The sequence below is a fragment of the Lolium perenne genome, chromosome 3 (assembly GCF_019359855.2).
Source record: "Lolium perenne isolate Kyuss_39 chromosome 3, Kyuss_2.0, whole genome shotgun sequence".
Lineage (NCBI taxonomy): Eukaryota > Viridiplantae > Streptophyta > Magnoliopsida > Poales > Poaceae > Lolium > Lolium perenne.
Window position 1 is genome coordinate 258,233,769 of NC_067246.2, and position 22,572 is coordinate 258,256,340.

The following is a 22,572-nucleotide window of genomic DNA, read 5'->3' on the forward strand; positions in this document are numbered from 1 at the left end:
TCATGGAAATTACATGTAACCAAACGACTGTCAATTACTTGATACGTTAATTGGAGGCAACCAAACAAATGGGGCTTTGGTTTTGCTACAGAGCGTAGATGGAATTGATGGCAACCAAATTAGCTGCAGAACGTGATTAGAGATTGCACAGCTTCCCTCGGAATCTGGCGCCAAGAACCAATCAGCCCCTAGGTAGTTCCTGTGTGCACAGAATATTGCCTAGGAACAATAGACATCGTTTAGTTGGAGCATCGACACATCCACAGCACACGACAAAGGAAATGATGCCCTCACATGGATGTGTCTTTTCCTTTCCTTGGAACAACAAAATCGTTTAACCGTTCAACAAGATTACATCAAAATCATTCATAGCTCAAGCGGATCAGATAATGTGTAACCAAGCTGCACATATCCTGTGTACGGACTTTACTATACACACAGAAAAACCATGCTAGATGCTTGGACCAGCCGGATTTTTCAGGCTGAAAATTCTTCTTCGGATGCATCACATTCCTCCGCGCCAGCATCCTCCTCCGAAACCTCGCCTTCCTCTTCTTCAGCTTCATCGTCCTCCTTGCTCCCAGCTTCCTCGTCACTACTGGAACCCAAGACTTGCTCATCACCATTTTCATTCAGCTCAACGCTGACGTCTTTGGCCGCCTCGGCATCCGGCAAGTCATCATCATCCAAGTCTTCTGCGGCAATATCATCAATCTCAAGCTCAACCTGGTTCACCTTCACACTAGGAAACTCCAGCGGCTTATCAGGCCAGTCCTGGAAGAAATTGTTCTGGGCCATGAATTTGAACGTGTGCAGGAGCCTATGCCTGTCCCTCTTGATATCAGAACTAACAAGCTTCTGAAACAGGGTGGGCTCTCTACTCTTGACCATTGCATGACTATGGTTCCACTCCCTGGGTCTTTTCGACTGAAATCCTCCGCGATCGTTCCTCTGTCTCTTATTGCCACGGCCCCTGCCGCGGTTTCCAAAACGAGAATCCCTCTGCTGATTTCTCCATTTACTTTCCTTTTCGTTGCCCTGAGGTTCCCTGGGTTGACCGTCGGTATCAGATAGGTAGCCTGGTGGTAGTTCAGGGAGCTCAAGACCCAATTCTTTCTGCTTTGCAAGGACTTCCTTGAGTTCCTACAGCACGAAACAGCCGTGTGTAAGACTAACACATTACACATGCCATAGATGGAAATATTGGAACAGCATAGTCTAAAGATACAGTATGCTGAAGCCTTCAATACTGCAGGCAAAGCTTCTACTTAGAGGACCCACTTAAAGCAATCAATTCCCCTCTCCTTTAAAATATAAAGAAAGGAATATATGAATCACAAAACTAGTGTGGCTTACCTGACGGCGCATTTGGGCATCTTCATCTTTCTTTTGATCGTCCAACTGACTCTGAGTCAATTTCTGTGTTAGGATATCAGCAGTCAGCAAACGTTCCTTCCATGTTCACATGGAGTTGCTCAGATCTAAATAAAAGACATTTATATAAACATTGACCTTGTTTACGTTAACACTTGTCGGGTAGTTCTTCTTGCGTGCCTGTAGCCACTGTTTAACTTCGTTTTGGTCATAAATGATAGGAGGACGCCTGCAAGAATACACTAAATCACTAAAACAACGGTAACCAGCAAGATATTCTATGAACATGTCAACTGGAAAAGAACCAACAAGTTAACACCTAAATATATAGCAACATACAAGAGTTTAGTCATTTGCAAGACAACTATTAACATGCTTTATAATTCAGAATAAAGGGACAAACGTTCTGGTGGTTAGACAAAAATATGAGCATCTAGCTGAGTAACAGATATTGTTACCACAAGCTAGTTAGCGCTAAAATATGGGGAAACCACATCAACTAAGCCATTTCTACTGCAAACATACTAGAAGAAATGCAGATATCCAAAAAAATGTATATAAACTCTTTCTCAATATTACATACTTTCGGCCTCCTTCAGATGCTGTTGGACTGTCAATGTGACGTCCTCCTGATGTTGGACTGTCACTATTTGTAAAATTGGATTTTCCATCTCTCCAGTCGTTTCTTCCTGAAAAGGTAATAAATTAGCTCATGTAGCTAAGATACGAAAAAATTGTAGATAACAATGGTATGCTGGCATGCTCTTCTACCATGTAGCTAAGGTGATCAAATACAATGTATCATAAGAATATAAAATAGCACAAAGCTACACAAAACTGGGGCAAATAAGATGAAAAGGTATAGTGCAGTATATTCAATTGTACTTTTCTTATACTTCTTTTTGAAGAGATTATGTAGGGAGACCCTGGCAATGAGTTTAGTTGATAGAATAAACATGAGAAATACAACTTATGCAAGGAACCCAGTTGGGTAGGCTACACAGCAAGACATATACAGAGAAAATTAAGCTATAGTGAATCTAATTGAGCAGAGGGGGATTGTCCTTCTCTTTAACACTATTTAGAAGTAACTGGATGCTTTTGATGAAGTTAACCTTCCAGGAAGCAGAGGGTATAATCTGTCCAAACATTTTACTGTCCCTTCGCTTTCTACTTTCTTTACAGTTAGTGACTATAAGAAATTAAAATGAAGCTTTAAGTACCCATAGATTAATTATGTAACAAAGGTACCCACAAATTATATCGAATGTATTACACTTCAAGGTGATACAAAGAATGCAAGTACTAAATTTTTAGTGGCAAAAAGAACGCATTGTAGCAACGAAATATCATGCATTTATATGGACACTCCCTGCAGTCCTACTTAATTGTGACGGACACACCTTTTCCCCAAAACATAGTATCTCGACTTTGTGAAAGTATAGGTTAGGTAGTCGTGGCGTTCAATTGCTAGAAAGCATATTCAAAAGCATGAACTGAAACAGAGTAAATTCTATTTGTGTGCCATAATCGAAGTACCTCTTCCGCGGCCTTGATTGAAATTTCTCCCTCTCCCCCTTCCATCCCTGGCATCTCCTCTTCCTCTTCCCCTCCCACCAGATGGACTAAATTGCTTTCCGCCCCTACCATCTCCTCTGCCCCTTCCACCAGATGGGCCGAATTGCCTTCCATCCCTACCATCTGTTCCAGGGTTGAATCGGGTTTTCTGATCTGTTGTATTGTTCCTCTCGCCATTTTCAGAGACAACTTGGGAGATACCATCTGATTTGTTATTAGTGTGGTTTACCTGTTACAAATTCAGAGAAACAGCAACTAAATCATTTAAGACTGCGGTGTATAAGAACAGCAACCAGTACATCAAACTAATGAGAAAATAATAAAGTAGCACATAAATAGTTGTAAAAACAAGTCTGCTCTTGAGAGTTTAGCAAATATATAGAAATTATCGAACAAATTTCTTACAGCATCAGCAATATCAATCGATTAACAACATTCTAGAACGGCCAGGAAATCATTTCCACATACTTAAGAAAAGTAAAAAAACGTGTGAGAAGAGAACAAACTTTGAGCTAAACAACAGAAGGGCATTCCTAAATCCTAATAGATGGATGTGGTGCTCGTAAGAGCAGTTACTGTATACAAGAGGCACGAACAGATAAATCCATGTATTGCAGACAGATGATTAGATTATTAATCAGCCACAGGTTATTTGTATACCATAACATGAGGATTGAGTACCCTAGTCCAACCAATATTGCAGTACATCCTTGAAACAACATCACTCAGCGATGAGAATGCAATATGCGACTATAGGAGAAAAAATATGCAATTCCTCAGGAAAGAAGAAGAAGAATTAAGTATGTCCTATAACTACTAGAGCGCGCTGATACATACGATCCTAAAGGTTAAATGCTTACAGTTAGGTCTATAACCAATCTTCGATCGATCAATTGCAATAAAGAGCAGAAAATGATTCACCCACCTGAGTGCCCCTCCCACCACTGTTCTGATCCTTCCCATCACCGTTCAGCACAGGTCTCGGAGAACCAGGCCCAACACCACCACCGCCACCGCTGCCATTCCCTGCAGCAGTGCTCATCATCGGCAGCGGTGGCCTGGGCCCGGCCAACCCAGCACCACCAGGCCCGACACCTCCGGCAGGGCTGCCGTTGCAGCCATTCCCCGCACCACCGCCCATCATCGGCAGCGGCGGCCTCGGCCCGGCCAACCCAGCGCCGCCAGGCAGAAACCCCCCGCCGCCGTTGAATCCTGCCTGCATGCCCGGGAAAGGCCCGAACTGGTTGGGATTCGGCGTGAAGCCCCCTGGAAAGAAGGGTTGTTGCTGCTGTTGATGTTGATGTTGCTGATGTTGTTGGTGTTGTTGTTGTTGCATCAAGGAGGCGAGGTAGCCGAGGTTCTGGAGCTGCTGCGCCTGGCCGAAGAGCTGCATGGCGAGGAAAGGGTTGGCCGCCGCCGCCGCCGCCGCCACCATGGGGTTGACGGCGCCGAAGCCGCCGCCGCCGCCGCCGGGGCCGGGCGGCGGGAACGCGGCGTGCTGGTGCGCGGGGTGGGGGAGGAGGGGAGGGCGGCCGGGGTCGCCGGGGCGCGGGTGGTGGGGTTGGGCGGCGGTGGGGCGGGGAGGGTGGAAGGGGCGCATGGTGACGTCGGTGGGCGGGCGGAGGCGGGTGGGGAAAGATTTTGGGTAGGGTTTTAGACTACGGGTCCGGCAAGGAGACGAGGCGAGGACTGTGGTCTGACCGTTCCTTCACGCCCGCGTGCTACACTCGGTGTGATCGTTTTATAGCCTTTTTCTGTGATGTAAAAAAAGCATGTGTGATCTTTTTGCCTACCGTAGAAATTACATTTTTTTGTTCAAACAGTGTTATGCTTTATTGGCTGTATATATCAATAAAAATAGAGTGAATTCCACTTTTTACCCTGTAGTTGTGTAATTGGGACATATTTTGGCTTTCGCCCTAATTTAACATCTTGCTTGTAATTGTTCGATAGGAGTAGCCACCATACGTTGATGTGAGCGACCAAAGTATGTAAATATCGGAGAGCCTCATGGATGATTATATACATAATTCCTTAATCCATATCCGTATGTTTCGTTTCTCACTATCATCTTGATATTTTTGGACCCTGATCATCACTAACACCTTTCCCAATGGATATACATCAGAAAACAAGGGTCTAAAGCTTTTAAAATGGGTAATTTTCACAAAATTTCACTCGACGAGGTAATTAATGTCACAAATGCATAACTAGAAGGTAAACATTGAAATTCACTAATAAAAATAATTCATGTATATGACATCAACCTTTTATCATTTTCTACATTTTAACTTCGGAAAAAAATGGGAACCGATCGTTGGAAGAGGGATGGGCAGAAGAAATAGGAACGTGAGACAAGAAGATCCCAGGCGCGGCAGTGCCAATGGTGACCGGATTGAGGGGACAGGGGTAGATATAGTGAGGGGACAACCTCAATAGTATCGGTGTGATGACCTAGTGCTTCAAGGCCATGATGAAACTGACACAAATGGGGAAAATACAGCTTCAAGGCCCCAATCCCAGGAATAATAATTTTAGAACGTTATAGAAAATAACAATATGTTCATCTAAGAAACATATATAAATGTATGTATTGATCAAAGGAAGGGCACACAGCTTCAACTTGCCAAACAAGGTAATGCCAGTTTAAGAAACATCTCATAGCGGTCCAGGACGTACTTCTGCTACAAGATCATCATGGACACAAGAATGCCAATGATCCCCTCATATGAGGAAACGAGTCAATCACATCCTCGTTTGGATCAGCAATTGGACTGAGTATAGCACATACGTAAAGCACAGGCAAATAGCATACTGTGAGACTTGACAGCAAACGCATGGTTTTCACAAAACCGCCAGCTAGGGATATACAACAGAGCTAAAGGACACACCAGCTTTGCTTTGGATAGAAAGACTCCAGCACACCCGGTCGCACATTCCTTTCTGATATACAGGAGAGCCAAGAGTGAGACAATGAAATCCAAGATATACAGTTACTGTGGTGTTTCGAGCATATAGTACACCCGATGGTCCTTCCTCCGAGCAGTGCAAATTGGCTTCCTCGTCTGTCCGTCATGAGCACCAATCTTTACCAGCCTGTCTCATTCAAATGGATTTCTCGATCCTTGTTGTGTTGAGTTCCTGTTACAGGGTATTAGTCAATAATAAAGTCTATTACCCCCTCCATCTAATAATAGGCATCTCAACTTTTTCTAGATACAAATGTACCTATAACTAAGATGTGTCTAGATAAATCCGTACCTAGACAAAACTAAGACACCTATTTTTAAACGGATGTCGTACAAACTATAAGAACAGGTTGAGAGGAGCTTACAGCATGTGGGGGTCTTGTACTTGTCCCGGGATGTATGACAACCCTCCTGAATTCACCATGAAATATTAAAAAATGAAAATCCATGCATTTACGTGTTTGTCTACTTGTATGTGAGGATCAATTTGGAATGAAGAGGTGGTTTACCATGAGGCACAGAAGGAATATATGGCACGGTCGAATTCTGAGAAATCCATGACTCTGCTAAGTTCCCAGAGTACTCTGCGGGAACATGAGGATCTGGCAATGTTGCTTGTAGCGAGGTAAAATCCATGAACTGAAAACATGAATAAAAAAACTCATAAATAATAACACATAGAAACATTGGTTTTCTTTTATGAAAAATTCAAGAGAGTTTTGTCAGTACGAAAACAGCTACAGCCTCTGTTTCAAATTATAAGACGTTGGCCTTCCAAAACATCTTATAATTTGGAACGGAGATAGTACATTGCAGATAGCAGCACAAAAAACAGAAGGGTTTATGATAATATCTCAGTAGCCCTAGGATCTTACGTGAGTTAGCAACAACTTATTCGAAAGCATATCTTCGTGTTTTAACAAACAAAGGGAACTAATTAGTAGACCACGTTATAATAGTTAGAAGTGCATATCAGAACATAGCAGTACAATTACACACCATGTCGTTGGCTTCGATGTCAGATTCAAATGCCATGTCAAATGGATTTGTTGATTTTGCAGGCTGAGACATCATGCCCTGAAACCATATTCAAAAGAACAATTTAAGAGACACATAAAAAAGTTAGAGACAAACTGATACTTCTGGGGTCAAATGGCTTCAGTTATCCACTAGCTCCATGGCAGGCAAATAAAGCAAATACAGCATCACAAATCTTCCTACAGCAACAAAATGTTTACATACAATGTGCATAGTCACAAAACCGATGGATGCAAAAGCAAGAGCATGCAGGATGCCTCAATCCGTACTGCCGAAACTAAAAACTATAAGGCCTAGTATCACCTCAAAAGAGCTTATAGAAAGATAAATACTGCAGTAAGTTAAAACACATGAATCATAAAATACACATCAGATAGCATACTATCCATTTATATATCCAGGTATGCAAGCTTCCAATCATATGGAACAACTGACATGGGAGCAGAGGAAAGAACAATCATGGATAACACATACCAGTTCGTGTTGAATTGGTGCAGGATATGATGGCTCACCCAGGACACCAGGTGACACATTGAAGCCAGGGAACATATCCCCAGGAGTTGACCTTTCAGGCTCACCCCTAGCCAAAACCTAGAAGGATGATTCAATATGTTAGTCTAGCCTTCTTTGAGATATATTCTTTTCATCTTCTTTTATTTAGCAATAATAACACCAATTACACACCTGCGGAGTTCCAGATACAACATATGGAACACTGGGTGCGGTGAATTGATGAGTTGGTACTTGAGGCATAGTATTAAATGCAAACAAATTATCAGGCATGTTCTCAGTAGATTCACAAAAGGCGTTCCAGGTCTGGAGAGCAACAGAGGAAATCAAAATTTATATTTAACTTAGTAAGAATAAGGCTAAAAGAAACCTTACAAGCTCCAATATACCCAAAAAATGTCACAGTACCTGGGAGTTTTCCTTGGGGACAGGGATCTTCACCTCTTCAGCATCTGAACTCCACTGATCCATAATAGGCAGAGATGTTTGTCTAATAATGGCATTTGGTGGTGGAGTTGGCAATGTTGATTGATCAACTGTTTTGGTAATACCATCACTTTGAGGCAATGCAGCGGGGACCTGAGCTTGCACATTTGAAACAGAAGTCGACGATCCATATTGAGGTGTGTCAAAGAATGCCCACCCTTCATTAGCAGGTAATGGAGCGGCTGGTGTAGTATGATGAACATTAGAAATAGGTGCCAGTTGTTGGTCAAAGCCAGCAAACAGATCCACTGACGGAGGGGAAGAGGACGTTACTGGTTCCTGCAAAATTGACAGACTGAAGAGATCTTGGTGCACAGGATCAGATGTGTGGAGTGCTCCTGCTGGTACAGATGATGAAGGCGTCACAACCTTCTGAACCACAGCATTATGTGCACTTCCATTCACAACATCAGAATGACCGCTAGAAATTGATGCGGTATGTTGATTAAAGCCAGCAAACAGATCTATTGAAGCAGAACTAGTGCCAGGTTGTGGCATTGTTGACATATCAAAGAGGTCTTGATTGCTGAAAGCCGTTGGTTGTGGTTGCGGCGAAACTGGCAAATGCTGCACAGATCCTTGGGTGGGAGCAATATGGCTGGCTGGTGAGTTTGTACTGCGCTGCAAGGCATTTGGTTGTGCCAAATGAGGTACAGAAGATGCCCCAGTCACTGGCCTCTCTGTAGGTGCATCAGGTAGGACACCCGAATCAACTGATTTATTAGATACTGAGCTACCGTCAAATGATCCCAAACTTCCAGAAGAAGCTGTTCGCTGCACATATGAAGGAGATATATTTTATGCCTAAGCCACTCGACTTCAAGATTTGCACAAGTCAAAATGTAATTTTGCTACAAAGTGAAGAAGCAGATGGGAGGATCGATAACCTGTGAATGTCGACCACCATTGACACCTATTTGTGGAACTGCATTTGGATGTCTTTGGGACTGGGGATTTTCAGATGATACATTTCTTGAATGGTGAACGGAAGGGCTGCTGTACCCTGTATCCTGAGAGCTAGGAGAAAGTGCATCGTTTCTCAAGTCGCCGGTGCTTGAGGCTGAAAAGTCGGAAAATCTTGACCCGTGACTCTCGTTAGCAAATCGATCTTCATGCATCTGATCCCGGACACGACCTGGACTGTACAATATGCTGCCGAGTTTCCCATCAAAGAGTGCCCTATCCGAAGGCCTTCGAGCAAGCGTGTTAACTTGCTTACCATATCGTCTATCCTCATACTGCATATCATACGGTGGGCTTTGCGAGTATGAATGATAGGAGTCAGGTCTTCTTATTTCACTTTCGTTGCTCTTTACACTCTGTTGAAAAAATGGAACCTATAGTTAGCACAGAGGTATGGCAAATAATGAAAAAAGGTTGCAGCATGAACACCAAGTGTTAGAAATCTTAAAGGTTAGGCAAGGGCAAATGCAACACTTCCAGAATCCGAGATCAACACTCTTTAGATTAACTCATTTACCTCACTATCGGTGGCTGGTTTGTTGGTGGACTTCCCACCAGCATACTTCTTGTCTACATAAACAGCTCTGATAAATTCCCTTATCCTATCTGGTTTGCTGAAACAGAAGAAAAAAATGGGAGCATAAGAGGAGATGCAGAAATTTTCATAGCGCGGAATGCAGGAAGTGCCTATGAAGAACTTGGGAGCGATATAAACTCACCTGTTGTCAGGCAATCTCATTCGCTGCCAATCCCAATCTTTTAGGTAGATATCACGTGCACGCTGCAGTCATCAACTCCAGTGTAAGCCGTAAAGTTGAACAAGTCACTCTGGATGGAAACAATACAACAGTTCTGAACTGAGTTACCTGGTTACCACCCTGTTCAAGAGCCCGCACTTCTTGGGTAGTGAATTTAGCCATTGACACTGATTTCACACGGTGAGTAAACTCACGGCTGTTAGATAAAACACATGAAAAAAAAAATGCTATCAGGGGTATGTCAGCAAAGGAAATATCTTAGCAGTAGAAAATAACTATATTATCGATTTCCACAATGGAAAATTGTTTGTTTGCAGCTATATGCTAATATGCCCACAGGCTAGTTGGATGTTTGGTTTAGGAATTAGCTAAAATATCACCATGTGTCTACCGCATTCCTCATAAATCATAACCCCAGTCCCGCAAAGAAAAGAAAAAAGAGGAACCAGACCATACAGTGGCAATCATGGAATGACCTTATTTCCTAGAGTTCTAGAATGATAAAACGGAAAATTTTGTATGACCTAAGGATTAGAAAGTTATGGTGTAATACACTGTGATATCGGATTATTAACTACTTGATAAAAACAAAGAGCATATGCTCCTTAATTTTGCTACAAGTACCATCCGTTCATAAATAAGTTGACGTTGTAGAAGTTGACATGGTCTCCAATATGCATCTTTGAGCATGAGTTTTTGTAGGCATATGTTAGTAGAAAATTTATATTGTGAAAATAATCTTCCTGCTGAATTTAATGATACTTACTTTCAACTTGCAAATCTAAATATTTTACATATTATTAGTAGATAAAGTGTCGAGTGCATGTTTTCTAGGAAGACATAGTATTAATGAGAGGAGGTAGTATCCAATACCACACCGCATTTTCTTGCTGACTGATTTTGTATACAACTAAACACATATAAATATATGGTCGGCTAAATTCCCAAATATGCAAAATACTCACTGTATCCCGCTGCATGACAAGCATGTGAATGTCCAGAAATTGGTACATACATATTGTGGCCCCTACAAAAGAAGCAAATAGTACTTGGGTGATTCAAAATAGTGTCAAGATAATGGCATCAGTCAAAGGATTAAATAAATAGAGTGTGACCTCATTATACTTAACACAACATTCCAAAGGTGGGGTTCAACAACAGTTAAGCAAGGTAGTGACTTTTCAGCTAACTAAGCGACTATCCTTGAAACAATATACTAAGAAAATCTATCGCCCCAAAACTGCACAAGGGCACACATATTGCTTCCACCGACATGTAATACACTAATATTTCAGCAATTTGGCAGCTATAAGCAACTTCATTATCACATAAAGAGCAGCCACTGCGTACAGGAGTGACCTAATTAGCAAGCTTTAGGGAAGTCAAGGAATTAACTATTGACAGACCAAATCAGCAATCCTAGATTACTTAATTGCAACGAAATTAGCAGCAGTTTTATAAACCCAAAGTAACCCAGCAAGGGACGACACACTGTTGATCAAGCAAGGACCTAATAAACTCGTAAAACAACGATACAGGTAATAGCAACCTGGGGGTCAAAGACAAAAAAGTAAAATCGCCCCACCGACAGCTGCAGCTTACACATGAGCGAACAAACACTAATTCGCAGCAGAGACGATAAATTTCGTAAATCTGAGCTAATCACCGGATGCCACAGCATCGCGCTGATCGATCCACGAAGCAGAACAGAAGGCAATCAGCTTATAGCAACGCGGTAAAAGCAAGTGGAACCTAGAGATGATTACCACGCTGTTGCAATTGATGCACTTGCGATTGGGCGGCAGCTTCATGAGGCCGCGGATGATCTTCTCGTTCCTCTCCTCCTCCCTCCGGCTCCCCATATCTCCACCGGATAAAGCAGAAAATCCCCCCGGAAGAAGAAAAAAATCTGCCCAGTGAAATCGGCGAGAACGGAGCGCCGGCCCGAAATCGACGAGCCCTAGCTCGAGCGGGCGACGGATTGGGGCGCTGGTGGGGGGGATTGGAGGGTCGGCGGCTAGGGTTTACCGGAGGGGAGGAGGAGGAGGCAGACGGGAATGGCGGCCGTGGCGAGTGGAGAGGGATGGGGAAGGGAAGGCGAAGCGAGAAAGGCGTTGGGGATTAGTGGCTGCGAGCCGACGTGTTCTGCTCTGCTCGGGGAGAAAATTATTAATTAACTTTGGGAAAAGCTTAACGGAAACCTTTGCTGCTTGGTTCTATCGAGTCTGAGGCGTCGCGATTGATTCCGTGCAAAACGCCAAGCAAGTGCTGGAAGCAACGGTCTGATGCACCGTTTCCCTTCGATTTTTAAAACCCTGATGCTCCAGGCTGTTCTTGTCTTCTTGCTTTGTTTTAGATGATGATGCAGGAATAGAGCGTCAGGGATAGCAAAATAGACAAGAACAACCCTCCAGGCTCCAGCTAAACTTCAGAGTTCACGTCCCAAAGTAGCAAACTAGCAATATACCCTTTGCAACATTGAGGCTTTGTTTATTTATCTTGTACTTTCTTTCCAATGGGTCCATAGGAAGGGATTTGGTGTTCACCCAATCCCCTTACATACCTTCTCTAAAAATACACTAGTATGATGTAGAGTTTTTAATTTAGGCAAAAAAAATATGAGGATGTGAGGGGATGAGAGAGGATATCTGGGGATTATTTCGCACAAAACCGGAAAAGTAAATGGACTAGTGGGGATTTTTCGGGATACAAAATAATCCCCTCGTATCCCCATAAATACTCTACAAGTAAACAAGGCCTGAGTGTAGATTTTTGGCTCTCGGGCCCTAATGATCCCATTGTTTTTTTAAATCACATTTAAGAGTTTTAAAAAGAGTTTAAAAGATCTAGATGTAGTAGATGATTTGTACCACAACTGCAAAATATAAAATTTTAAATATTGTCTCTGTCTATAAATAGATGTCTTAGATTTTCTAAAATTTGGACGTGTATTCTGAGCTACACAAAAATTGACAGTTCTATCATATTTTGTCACTTTTGTTTAGCCCATATTATGAAGAATTATGCATTGTAATTTTGCATGCTTGTAGGTTGTGTACATCATTGATTATGTACAGAAAACAATATATATTTTCTAAAACTCACAAATATTAATTTTATTATTATTTGAAAGAAAAAAGGATCACTCAAACTTGGGAGCCAAGACACTTGCCATTAACCTAGTGTGTTCTAATAAACTGATTGTACAAATCCGTAAATATTCATATTTTTTGAGAGCACACGGTATAACGTAGACGTTTACAATCACGCATGTATGCTCACCAATATAAATACACACAAGACAACATATCCTATGAGGACCTCCGACTGACTGAGCAGACAGTCTTAAGATTAATGAAGTTATCATAGTCGGCTTGTTGTTAACGAACATACCACTAAAAGAATATTATCGGTTAAATCTTGAAATAAATCTAGGGATATGCCAACAACATAGATATTATTGCATGGGATTTCGCTAAAATTGCTATGACCCATCATTTTTCTAACTGATTAAACTTTGCAGAGCATTAAAAAATAAAAGTTTAGAGAGCTACTTTATTTTTATGTTATTGACCTGTGCTAGTACTATTTTCTTTGAACGGAAATTTTGAAGAAAACCCTACTTTTTTAGAAGTCGAAGAAGGTCGATGATTTGTACCACAACTGCAAAATATAAATTTTTTAATACTGCCTCTATCCATAAATAGATGGCTTAGATTTGCTAAAATTTGGATGTGTATTTTGCGCTACACGAAAATTGACAATTTTACCATATTTTGTCACTTTTGTTCAACCCATTTTATGAAGAATTATGCATTGTAATTTTGCACGCTTGTAGGTTATATACATCATTGATTCTGTACAGAAAAAGTCTATATTTTCTAAAACTCGCAAATACTAATTTTATTATTTTTCTAAACAAAAAGGATCACTCAAACTTGGGATCCACGACACTTGCCATTGACCTAGTGTAATCTAATAAACTGATTATAGAAAATACACATATATTCAATTATTTTGAGAACACACAGTATAACGTAGACGCTCACAATCACGCACATACGCTCACTAACATAAATACACACAACACAAAATATCCTATGAGCACCTCTGAGTGACCGAGCCGACAGATCCTAGTTGATGAAGTTATCGTAGTCGGCTTGTTGTTAACGAACATACCACTAAAATAATATTGCCGGTTAAATCCTGGAATAAATCTAGGAAAATGCCAACAACAGAGACATTATTTCATGGGATTTGGCTAAAATTGCTATAACCCATCATTTTTCTAACTGATTAAACTTTACAACGCATTAAAAAGAGAAAAAAAAGATGCCACTTTAATTTTCTTTTATTGACCTGTGCTAGTACCATTTTCTTTGAAAGGGAATTTTGAAGAAAACGCTACATTTTTAGAAGTCGAAGAAGGTACACGATATGATCCAACCAGTGCATTGCATCGACGTGCACCATTTATGCTGGCCCGGTCGACGTTACGGATCCAAGAAAGCGAGAGGTTGGAATATTGGGCCACCAAAGTGTGGAGATATTTTATTAGTTGCCACGGTTTTTTACTTAGTACTAGTATACCTTAATTTTCCACAGATTACTTGCTATTTTACTATTTGTCACACATTACACTGATTTGTTTATAATTTGCTCTATTTCTCCCTCTTCCGTTCTATTAACATTTTTACTCCAAAATACAGTGTAAAATACTCTTGTGGCTGGACTTAGAGCATCTCCGAGGGCCTAACATATTTCAGTCACCAAAAGTAACCGTCTGTTTTTGTATGTGTCGGACCACGCGTACGATTTGGCTGCCATGGCACCATTAACCTTTTGCGTCGGGTAGACCTACCGGTCCGACGCAAAATAATTTGTTGATATTTTTTCTTGATAGAAAGTAATTTATACAATGCTGAGAAAAAAGGCTAGAAATGAAACCCTAGTATGCGCGCCTCCACGGCCGCCTACTGCTAGTCGTCATCCTCGATGACGACCAAGACTGGAGGCGGCCACGACCATGCCTAGTAGAAAGTGCCCTGTTGGGCGGCGGTGGAGGCGTTCGTGTGGGTTGTGGCGGCGTATGCGCGGGCGAAGGAGGTGGAGCGCGCACGTGCTCGCGCGTTGGCGTGACCGGAGGAGACACCGGCACACACTAAGCCAAGGCGGACTTGCGCAGTTGGACGGCGAGGCTGTTCCACCGGTCGAGCCCCTCCAGCTCGCTATGGGCGATGGCCAACACGAAGGAGTCGTTCTCCGCTAGGTCAAGTGGCTGGATCTCCAAATTCCATTACGAATCAAAATAAGTTGGCCCTCCAAACAGTGTGATATCCAATAGTAACTTTGTACTTGTCTTTCAACCTTTTTTTTAGATCAGTAGCACCTATATTAGGTTCAGTCCGAAGTATGCCAACTGACTTTTCTACCACCCATGCTTGAGACAACAATTATGAGGCTTTACTATTTTGTTTACCTTTACTATTTCGTTTACCTGCACGAAAATACAATATCATCCGTTAGTTGCATGTAATTTTATAAAATAATTGCAACATACAACATCAAAGGTTGATGCTAGATGAGTTATTACCCTAACTATTTTTCCATCTTCTATTGTCCTAGACGTTTATTCTCCAACGACATATTTCTCCTTTGCAATGGCTTATAAATCTAGTAGTGTCACTATCTGAATATCAAACTTGCCTTTAATAGTGAATGTTCTCGAGAGGGTTCTGAAAATGGATCTTCTTTGTCATACCAAAAGTGATTCTCTCTGGGCATATGGTTAGGTACAGGGAGCGCCGCATTAGCAAGTAAATCCTCATCAATATAATATATACTAGCATTGATATCTGCAATGGAGGCTTCGATAGCTGCTCCTGCCTAGCTCGTTGATGCCCGGATTTATCATTAATACCAAGCATCAAGCACAAGTTATCTTCTGCTACAGGAACTTTAATTTCATTTTCGTTCGCAGCTGCTATCTCAATCTGAGATCAATCAATGACTCTATCAACTGAACTCCTTCCATCATTGGATTGGATAATATTCAAAGTACTCCCGATGTCGTTGATGCCCTAGTCGAAAACAAAATAGCAAATTATTAGTTTCTAAGGAAACTTAAGTGAGTGGGGAGCCAACGGAATACTGTGATTGAGGGTACCAATAGCAAAACCTATCAAGATTTTTTTTATCATGCATTGAATATAAACAAGTGTAAGAAAATAGAGGTAAATCTGAGCCCAGTTCTGTCAGTTTCGTCAGCTAGAAACTAGGATCATTGCGAGCCTTGTGGCATTCAGATCGATCCCTTTCTCTCGTGTGTGTTGGAGCGGTTAGAACTGACACTACTCCGTAGTATATTTCACAGAATAGATTATTGAGTCCTGCAATGTCCACGACTGATTTGTTTCTTTTAACCACGATTGATTTGGTTGATCGGTCGACTGGGTGGGGATTTGATCCAGCCACGTGAGTTTCAGCCATAGGGGTACATGTACCGTATTACACAACGTATTTTGGAGTAAAAAAGTTAAAAGATCTGTAAAGGGAGGAATAGGGCAAATTATAAAGAAAGTCGGTTTAATGTGTACTGAATCCGATCCTTATTGTGAAACTCGTGATTCCTTCATCAACTACCGATTCACGACCTAATCCACAAATCTCCAAAATCGATGGGCGACGCCGCCGCCAACGGCCGGAATCGAGGTCGGCTGGCCTCGATTCTCCTCGCCCGGCAACCACGCTTCACCGACAGCACCAACGATAGCACGGCCACAGCCAAATCCAAAGATGGCTACACCATGGCGGTCTCCTTCTGGATTGCCGACCCACCCCAATTGTCCCTCTTCTCCATCCACTGCTCCAAGCCCCCTGCTTCGCGGCACAAGGCGTACCCCGATTTCTTAGTTTTGCCACAGGTGGTCGGCGCGGACGGACCTTTCGTCCTTCTCCGCGCCGGCTTCTACGCCGGCGCCGGCAGTCGCGAGTATTTTCTGTACAAGGCCGCCGGTGACGCTCCCCCGTCGCTCGAGCGGATCCCTACTCCCGACGAGTTTGGCTCTGATGGTGATGATCTGCGCGGGGTCAGGGAGTTTGGCATCCTCGGCCAAGGGGGCCACTATCTCGTGGCCGCTCTCCGTGATGCACCGTCGTCATCGGGCGACGACTATCAGCTTCGAATCTACTCGTCGGAGAGAAAATCATGGAGCACTAGGACACTGCAGAATCCATGTCCTGGGGTCGATAGGGTTATAGCGGACAAGGTGATCACGCTTGGACAAGGTGGCTTACTAGGGTGGGTTGATTTGTCACACGGTCTTCTGGTGTGCGACTTGCTTCGCCTTCAAGATCCCGATCCCACTGCTGCTGCTGGCGGTGGTGTAAGCTTCTTCATCCCGATGCCTGAGCCGTTGCCTGGAAACAGGTACAAAGAAAAATATCCCATTCTTTTAAACATAAGGCACAAGTGCCCAGCTTTAAATTAATAAAGCCACAAACGGCCGAGTTTGATACAAGATGCTAACCAGCTTACAAACAACGAACACCAAAAGCACAAGATACACACAAGAACACAGCTTGTTGATGTCGAAGCCTCCTCGCGAAGCCACCAAGGAAGGAACAGCCCAGGTTCGAGGGAACCGCCTGCCGCCTTGAGGAAGACCATCATCTGCAGCACATGATGGGAGGGGGAGCAGCATCGACCATTTCCAGCGCCGAAGAGGGACCCTTCCCTCTCGTCCTGGCTCGAAGGACGCCGAACCGTCGGACGCTAGATGCACTCCCCTGAGCTATGGCCGATACTGACCACACACCAATCTGGTCAGAGCTAGAGACCCCTCGCCGAAGCCGACAAACCATCGAGGTTGCGCTGCCACACACCGAAGGAGCTGCCGCTGGGAACGTAACGGGGACCGTAATCGGCCGATGAGGAAGGAGCAGGGCACCAAGAAGCCTCGGATACCACCGCAACCAGCCTCCAACCACCAAAGGCACCCTCAACCGGCCAACTGTTCCCCAAGCCACGCCCCCAAGGAGGAAACGGCGCCCATGGCGTCGTCGTCGCCCAATCCGAAGGATTGTAGGTTTTCACCCGGGAACACGGCCGGGTGGGGAGAATCGGGACCTCAACAGCGCCTCAAGAGGGATACACGGCGCCCGTGGGCGTCGCCACTGCTGTGGTCAAACCAGCCGACCAAGGATTTCTCCTGACCCGATCTCACACCACCACCCCCAATCGGCACCGAAACCAGCAGGCTCCGACTACCAAACCTGGTGGGGAAGAGGACCAGAGGGAGGGAAAGGCCGACCTTCCGATCCGACGGGTGGTCGCTGGGGCAGCCACCGCGTCGCGACCGCCGTCCACCGCCACCTTGCCGCCCACGCGACCAAGGACGACGGCGCGCATCCGCGGACGCCGCTAGCCGCCATAGACGACGCCGCCTCACCACCAGAGGCCGCCGCCTCTTTGCCCGAGCACCCACCGCCTGAAGAAGCCGCGCCGCCGCTGCCGCCGTCCGGGGAAGATGACAGCTTTGCCGAGCTCCGCCGCCTGCACCACGAGGAACCGCCTCGCCGCGGCTCGCCGGCCCACCGCGCGAGGAGTCATCGGTTCGTCGCTTTAGATCGCCGCCGTCAGAGTGGAGAAGCCCCGCGCCACCACCTCACGCGCGGGAGCCAGAGATCCGCCGCCGCCGGCAACCGCACGGGCTTTGCCCCCCACCAAAAAGATGAAGAAACACCCTTTACTGGAGGAACCATCCCGCTCAGCAAGCTGGTTTCGGGATCTCGCATGCGTCAATGGCGTGCTCAAGTTTATTGAGATGGAGAATCCTGCTCCTCCTGAAAACAAGGATGATATTATCTCTGATTCAGACTTGATCATGTGGCTTAAGCGCAAAGCTGTGGATAGGAATTCCGAGCAGCACCTGTCCTCCTTTAGGAATGACTGGAGGGCTGTGACATGGAGTAGGGAAGTTTCGCCGTCATCGGCTAACTTTTGGCGGCAGACATGCGCTACTCCTGTTGCTAAGATAAAGGGTAGCGAACAGTTGTTGATGATGCTCATAAAGGACACCCAACAGCTTGTGACATTCAGGGACCTCTACTCAGCTTTCCCCATCCTGATCCCTGCTGATAATGATCACGATATTCTTTATCTCAAATCTCTGGAGGAACCCAGTCATCGGGATGGATGGGTGGCTGCTGTTGACATAGGAAAGAAGGCACTGAAAGAGATTGCACTGTATTATCTTCCGGATGATTGGTATTACAGCCATAGGTTTAACCCTGAACATCCTTTCCGTGCATGTACATTGTCCAGCCATATGGATATTACTCCAGGTACCTGCTCTTGTGGTTCGCATGCCTATGCAATGCTTCTTGCAATCCTTATATTCTTATTAGTTATCTTCTTGTGACTACTTTGTTTGTCTGTGTGTTCGGACCCATTTGATGGTGCCTACGTATTTGTTTGTGTGCTTATTTGCTGCTTCCCTAAAAAAGTCAGGATTGGTGTTGCTTATGAATTCAGTGGTTTGTGTAGGCATTCAAGTCTCAGCATTTCGCAAGATAACAGAGCCTAGCAGCTGTGCAGATCAGCCAAGCAACATCTCAGCTAGTGGTTTGCAGGAACTGAGCTCACCAAGGAGCAAACTCCAAAGGCAAGTTTATTTTTCTCCATGTAAACTCTCTTCTTCTATATGATCCGATTTAAGATCAGTTCATTATATAATCTGCTAGCTATTTGCTAATTAGTTTTACCTGATGTTGCCCCCACTGATTTGCCTATGGCACATACACAGGCTATAGCAACTACCAACAACAGTGGAAGCTTTTGTCCTCTCTGCCGCAGAAACCTAGAAACAACTACCCATCTCTTCACCGAATGCCCTTTCAGTCTGTTAAGATATGGTCTTCCGTTGCCACTCAGCTTAATCAAGAGGTTTTGAGACCACAGAACTGGCAGAATGCGCAAGACAACTTTCAAAGTTGGTACAGGAGTCTGGTCGGACAACAAACCAAGGAGCGGCGCAAAACAATCCTCACACTGGCCAACCTTGTTTGTTGGGAGATTTGGAAAGAGCGGAACCGACGAATCTTCGAGAAGGAAGAGAGGACGGCTAGTGCGATGATCGCAAAAACATTAGAGGAGATTCAGGTTTGGAGACTAGCTGGGGCGCCAATACCTCTTGTCGCCCAAGTAGGAGGGACACCTTTCGATCCCGGTTGATTTTCTACTCCTTGTTTCCTTCTGAAGTTCCCTGTTTTGGGACCTCTAACTTTGTAAATCATCTCCTCTAATGCAATGAACACAGCAGCTCTCCTGCTGTTATTCAAAAAAACAGTGGAAGCAGCTTAGGGCATCTCCAGCGGGTCGACCCAAATCGGCGACCCAAACGGTTTGTTTCCCTGTGATGGGCCGGGCTTGGGCCAAGATTTCCGGCCCGATGGTCGGGCCAGGCCAGGCCTGGGCCTAGATTTTTCACATCGGACTTTGGTCGGCCCGGCCCGAGAAATGCTCAGGTACATGCGCAGATGACAGCTTTGATCCGAGCCAAGGGCGGCCCTTCACGAGGCCTGGAGGCGGCGGCTCGCTAGAGTCGAGGCGTCGGTCTTTACTCACGCTCGACTCGAGGAGAGAGGGAACGGGAAAACAGGGGCAAAATCAGGAAGGCGTCGCTAGTTCTATCTACACCTGGGCATTCCTCGGGCCGGGTTTCGGGCCAGGCCCGAAAAAGCCTGAACCTAAATTCCCAGGCCCGAGCCCGGCCCGGCCCGACCCGACCTTCGGGCTTACAAATCGAGCCTGAATCCGACCCGAACAGAGAAAAGCCCGGCCCGAACTTGGCTTAGGTTTCGTTTTCTGCAAGCCCGAGCCCGGCCCGGCCCGACCTTCGGGCTTACAAATCGAGCCCGAATCCGGCCCGAACAGAGAAAAGCCCGGCCCGGCCTGACAAAGCCCGGCCCGAACTAGGCTTAGGTTTCGTTTTCTGCAAGCCCGAGCCCGGCCCGGCCCTACGTTTGGGCTCCGAAATCAGGCCCGAACCCGGCCCGACATGCAAGCCCGACCCGGTCCGGCCCGGGATTTTCGGGCCGGGTCGGGCCGGGCCATCCGGGCCGGGCTGCCCATGCCCAGCTGTAGATCCATGCGCCTTAATCCCTGGGAAAAATCAAATTTTTTTCACGGCTTAATTCCTGGGATGGAGGGAGTACTGGTTTGCCTTAAATAGTTGAATAAATTGTATCATGAATCATTTTTAAGTCATAGTTTTCCTTTCTTTTAGTAAGATATGATGGAAATATTTAAAAAAAAAAACGCTAAATAGAATAGCCCGGCTATAGCCTTGCATGCAAACTATCAATGTCACCATTTTTTTCATTCAATTGTCCATATAACTAATCTGTAGCCATCAAATGTAAAAAAGAAACAATGTAAAATAAATTTAGATCTAGATTGTTTTAATCAATTCAATCTTACATATTCATATTTCATGTATATTATAGCATTTCATTTATACAATACATTTCTTAGAATATTCTCGCTGCAACGTGCATGTTTCTAGTATATGGTAAATTATAAAATTCCGAAGTCATGTGCAACAAATTATAATATGTCAAGATGAAACGACATCTAAATAGACGCCAGATCTAGGCGTGGCCGCATCCATCGAGTTCCGTTTTCTTTTCCAACTCCTCCCCTAATAGGCATTTACCTACATAAATAAACCCAATTTCTATTACATGCTATGGCACTCTGTAGCCTTACACGGTGCTCTCCCAGATTTTTCCCCGCTAACGTCCAAAACGGATTGGGTTCTTTTCTTTTTTTCTTTTTCTTTTCTCGTCGAGAGAGCCGTTTCAGCTACGGTTTCCTCCTCCATTCTCGTCCCCGTCGCCTCTCGTCCAAATCCCTCCGCTCCCGATCTCCACCGCCGTATCTGGCTCGTCGGTGGCAAGCTCCCCGACCAAATCGTGTAGTAGCATCTGTGGTCGAGTCGTGTAGCAGCTCGGTCGGTGCGGAGAAGCAGATCAAGGCGTTCCGGTGCGGCGCGGCGCTTGGAGGTTTCGTTCGGCGGCGCTGCGGCGCGGCGCTTGGAGGTTCGTTCGGCGGCTGGGCGGCGGCGCGGCGGTGCGGGGGCCGCAAATCCGACCGGTCCGTGGAGTACATCGTCGAAGGAGAGCATCCCCGTCGGTGAGTTCTTCGTCCATGCTTTTTACTGTTGATTTTTGGGTTGGATTTCGCTCGTTATGTAGGCCGATTTCCCCTCGTTTAAGCTTCTTCTCCTCCACTTAGGAGTCAATCGGAGTTGCGTACGTGCCGTCGCCTCCAATTAGACGATTCTTCGCGTTTTGCTTACGTTCCTGAATGCGTTAGGTTTTCGATTTTCCATGATATCATCTGTTTTAGGCACAGAGGAGGTGGATGTAGTTTGTTTGCTTCATTTTTTTGTTGTTTATACATCCTAGGTCTATTTAGCAGTAATGTGTGAATGCTCTGTTGGATGTATTTTTCAATACACGCCATGTGATCATCTGTTTTAGGCACAGCGGAAGTCGATTTTCCATGATAGCATCTGTTTTAGGCACAGAGGAGGTGGATGTAGTTTTGTTTGCTTCATTTTTTTGTTATTTATACATCCTGGGTCTATTTAGCAGTAATGCGTGAATGCTCTGTTGGATGTATTTTTCAATACACGCCATGTGACTTTTAGTTGCTGACCTCATAGATGATTTTTCTACAAGATGTAGTAATTATTTGCAGGATGTAGTAATTATTTGCTGAGGTTCTTCATATTTTCTACAGGATGTAGTAATTATTTTGCAAATTATCTGAATTGCATGTAACATTTGTTCTATATGATTTATTTCTTTTTTCAAACCATGCAGTATGA

General features: G+C 44.6%; 3 protein-coding genes across 3 annotated transcripts; 2 read left to right on the plus strand and 1 right to left on the minus strand.

Moving 5' to 3' along the window:
- Nucleotides 1–282: 282 nt before the first annotated feature.
- Nucleotides 283–11,829, minus strand: LOC127340135 (uncharacterized). The gene is made up of 18 exons (XM_051365913.2): nt 11,443–11,829; nt 10,642–10,703; nt 9,785–9,872; nt 9,638–9,699; nt 9,436–9,532; nt 8,843–9,274; nt 7,878–8,729; nt 7,644–7,775; nt 7,434–7,550; nt 6,921–6,998; nt 6,431–6,560; nt 6,287–6,332; nt 3,878–4,658; nt 2,914–3,181; nt 1,958–2,063; nt 1,513–1,603; nt 1,357–1,419; nt 283–1,143 (listed from the first exon to the last, which is right to left on the minus strand). The coding sequence occupies exons 1-18, from the start codon at nt 11,536–11,538 to the stop codon at nt 478–480; spliced, it is 4,167 nt and encodes a 1,388-aa protein (XP_051221873.1). The 5' UTR covers nt 11,539–11,829; the 3' UTR covers nt 283–477.
- Nucleotides 11,830–15,782: 3,953 nt separating this feature from the next.
- Nucleotides 15,783–17,166, plus strand: LOC139838153 (uncharacterized). The gene has a single exon (XM_071827515.1). It carries the CDS (start codon nt 16,354–16,356, stop codon nt 17,164–17,166), a length of 813 nt encoding a protein of 270 aa, XP_071683616.1. The 5' UTR covers nt 15,783–16,353.
- Nucleotides 17,167–18,408: 1,242 nt separating this feature from the next.
- LOC127344844 (uncharacterized) lies at nt 18,409–20,013 on the plus strand. The gene is made up of 3 exons (XM_051371184.2): nt 18,409–19,021; nt 19,224–19,341; nt 19,483–20,013. Exons 1-3 carry the CDS (start codon nt 18,409–18,411, stop codon nt 19,487–19,489), a joined length of 738 nt encoding a protein of 245 aa, XP_051227144.1. The 3' UTR covers nt 19,490–20,013.
- Nucleotides 20,014–22,572: the final 2,559 nt, after the last annotated feature.

Bases quoted from the DNA above. Each gene is read 5' to 3' on its own strand.
- LOC127340135 (XM_051365913.2), bottom strand. From the start codon at position 11,538: ATGGGGAGCCGGAGGGAGGAGGAGAGGAACGAGAAGATCATCCGCGGC. The intron at 7,776-7,877 runs GTACTGTGACAT...GTTGCTCTCCAG, and splicing joins TCCCCAAGGAAAACTCCCAG to ACCTGGAACGCCTTTTGTGA. The intron at 6,561-6,920 runs GTGTGTAATTGT...TCATGTTTTCAG, and splicing joins ACATCGAAGCCAACGACATG to TTCATGGATTTTACCTCGCT.
- LOC127344844 (XM_051371184.2), top strand. From the start codon at position 18,409: ATGAAGAAACACCCTTTACTGGAGGAACCATCCCGCTCAGCAAGCTGG. The intron at 19,022-19,223 runs GTACCTGCTCTT...TGGTTTGTGTAG, and splicing joins CCATATGGATATTACTCCAG to GCATTCAAGTCTCAGCATTT.
- LOC139838153 (XM_071827515.1), top strand. From the start codon at position 16,354: ATGGGCGACGCCGCCGCCAACGGCCGGAATCGAGGTCGGCTGGCCTCG.